The sequence below is a fragment of the Limulus polyphemus genome, unplaced genomic scaffold (genome assembly GCF_000517525.1).
Source record: "Limulus polyphemus unplaced genomic scaffold, Limulus_polyphemus-2.1.2 Scaffold7974, whole genome shotgun sequence".
NCBI lineage: Eukaryota > Metazoa > Arthropoda > Merostomata > Xiphosura > Limulidae > Limulus > Limulus polyphemus.
Genome location: NW_013673584.1, coordinates 18,527 through 19,580, shown reverse-complemented (window position 1 = coordinate 19,580; position 1,054 = coordinate 18,527). Strand labels below are relative to the sequence as shown.

The 1,054-nt window shown below is 35.6% G+C and overlaps 1 protein-coding gene across 1 annotated transcript in view; it reads left to right on the top strand.

Annotated features, from left to right (window-relative positions):
• Window positions 1–573: 573 nt before the first annotated feature.
• The window catches only part of LOC106475019 (testisin-like), an 11,402-nt gene continuing 10,921 nt past the window's right edge, over window positions 574–1,054 (top strand). The window contains exons 1-2 of the mRNA XM_013935716.2: window positions 574–637; window positions 776–881. Of these exons, the coding sequence (XP_013791170.2) occupies window positions 574–637; window positions 776–881 (170 nt within the window). The remainder of the gene's footprint in view (window positions 638–775; window positions 882–1,054) is intronic.

Below are 1,054 nucleotides of genomic sequence, written 5' to 3'. Positions count from 1 at the left end.
ATCTGATATAACCCAACAACTGCATGTTAACATTAACTGAAAATATTTCATGAAATACTTCTTTAGAACAACGATATTTGATTGTTGTTTAAAGTTTTAAACCTGTCACAAGTACGCAGGATTAATTAAGATCCTGTCACAAGAGGAACCAGCTTTTTTCCTTTGTAGCTTGTGTTTCGATTCGGAATACATGAAGCGTCTACAAGAGTGAGAATAAGAACAAAAACTGATACCTTTATAGATGGGGATGGGAAATACACACCAAGAGGATTGGCTTCCGTGCTGTAGGAAAATATAAACATTAACCAACTTATCTCTGCCCGGTGTAAACTATTAACACTACTACTACTGTAAAACTCTAAACCGGCTGCTCAAGGCCAAGGTATAGCAAGTTTTTTGTTTTTTTTATCTCATTAAGAACTCGGGGCGTGTAACTTCGGATCCCTTGAGTAGCCACATTCAAGAGATGCTCTACTATACCTCAAGGTCAAGGTAGGTTCAAGGGCACTTGTTAGAGACTATAAAAGAGAAGTTCTATATCTTGAATAACTTGGTTGAGTCGATGTGTTAGAAATGTCGCTGTCGAGCCAGTTCTGGAGGATTTTGTTTTCACTATATTTTGTGGGACTTACAAAACGTAAGGAATTTCAAACTTTTTAAATTATGTTTTGTTCAATTAAATCAGTGGATGAAGTGGTGTTTCTTAGGACTATCGAGTATGAATTGTTTATAAAGAATGGACGAGATCATCATTTTTTTTTCTTAACTTTTCCAGAATGTGGTGTTAGTAAGTTCGCCGATGACCCCTTTACTGTCCGAATCGTCGGAGGAGAGAATGCTGAGAAAGGAGAGTTCCCATGGCAGGTTTGGAAGTTTCGTTTGTATTTTCGTTAAATAGTTGACGAACTGAGAAGATGATTTGACCTAAAATATCAAAAGCTTTTGAAACTTGTATTTCTCACTTCTAGTGGTTTAATTTCTTAGTTTTAGATTTTATAAGCCCTTTGTTTCGTTTTTAGTGGTTTAATTTGTTAATTTTAGATTTTATATGCCC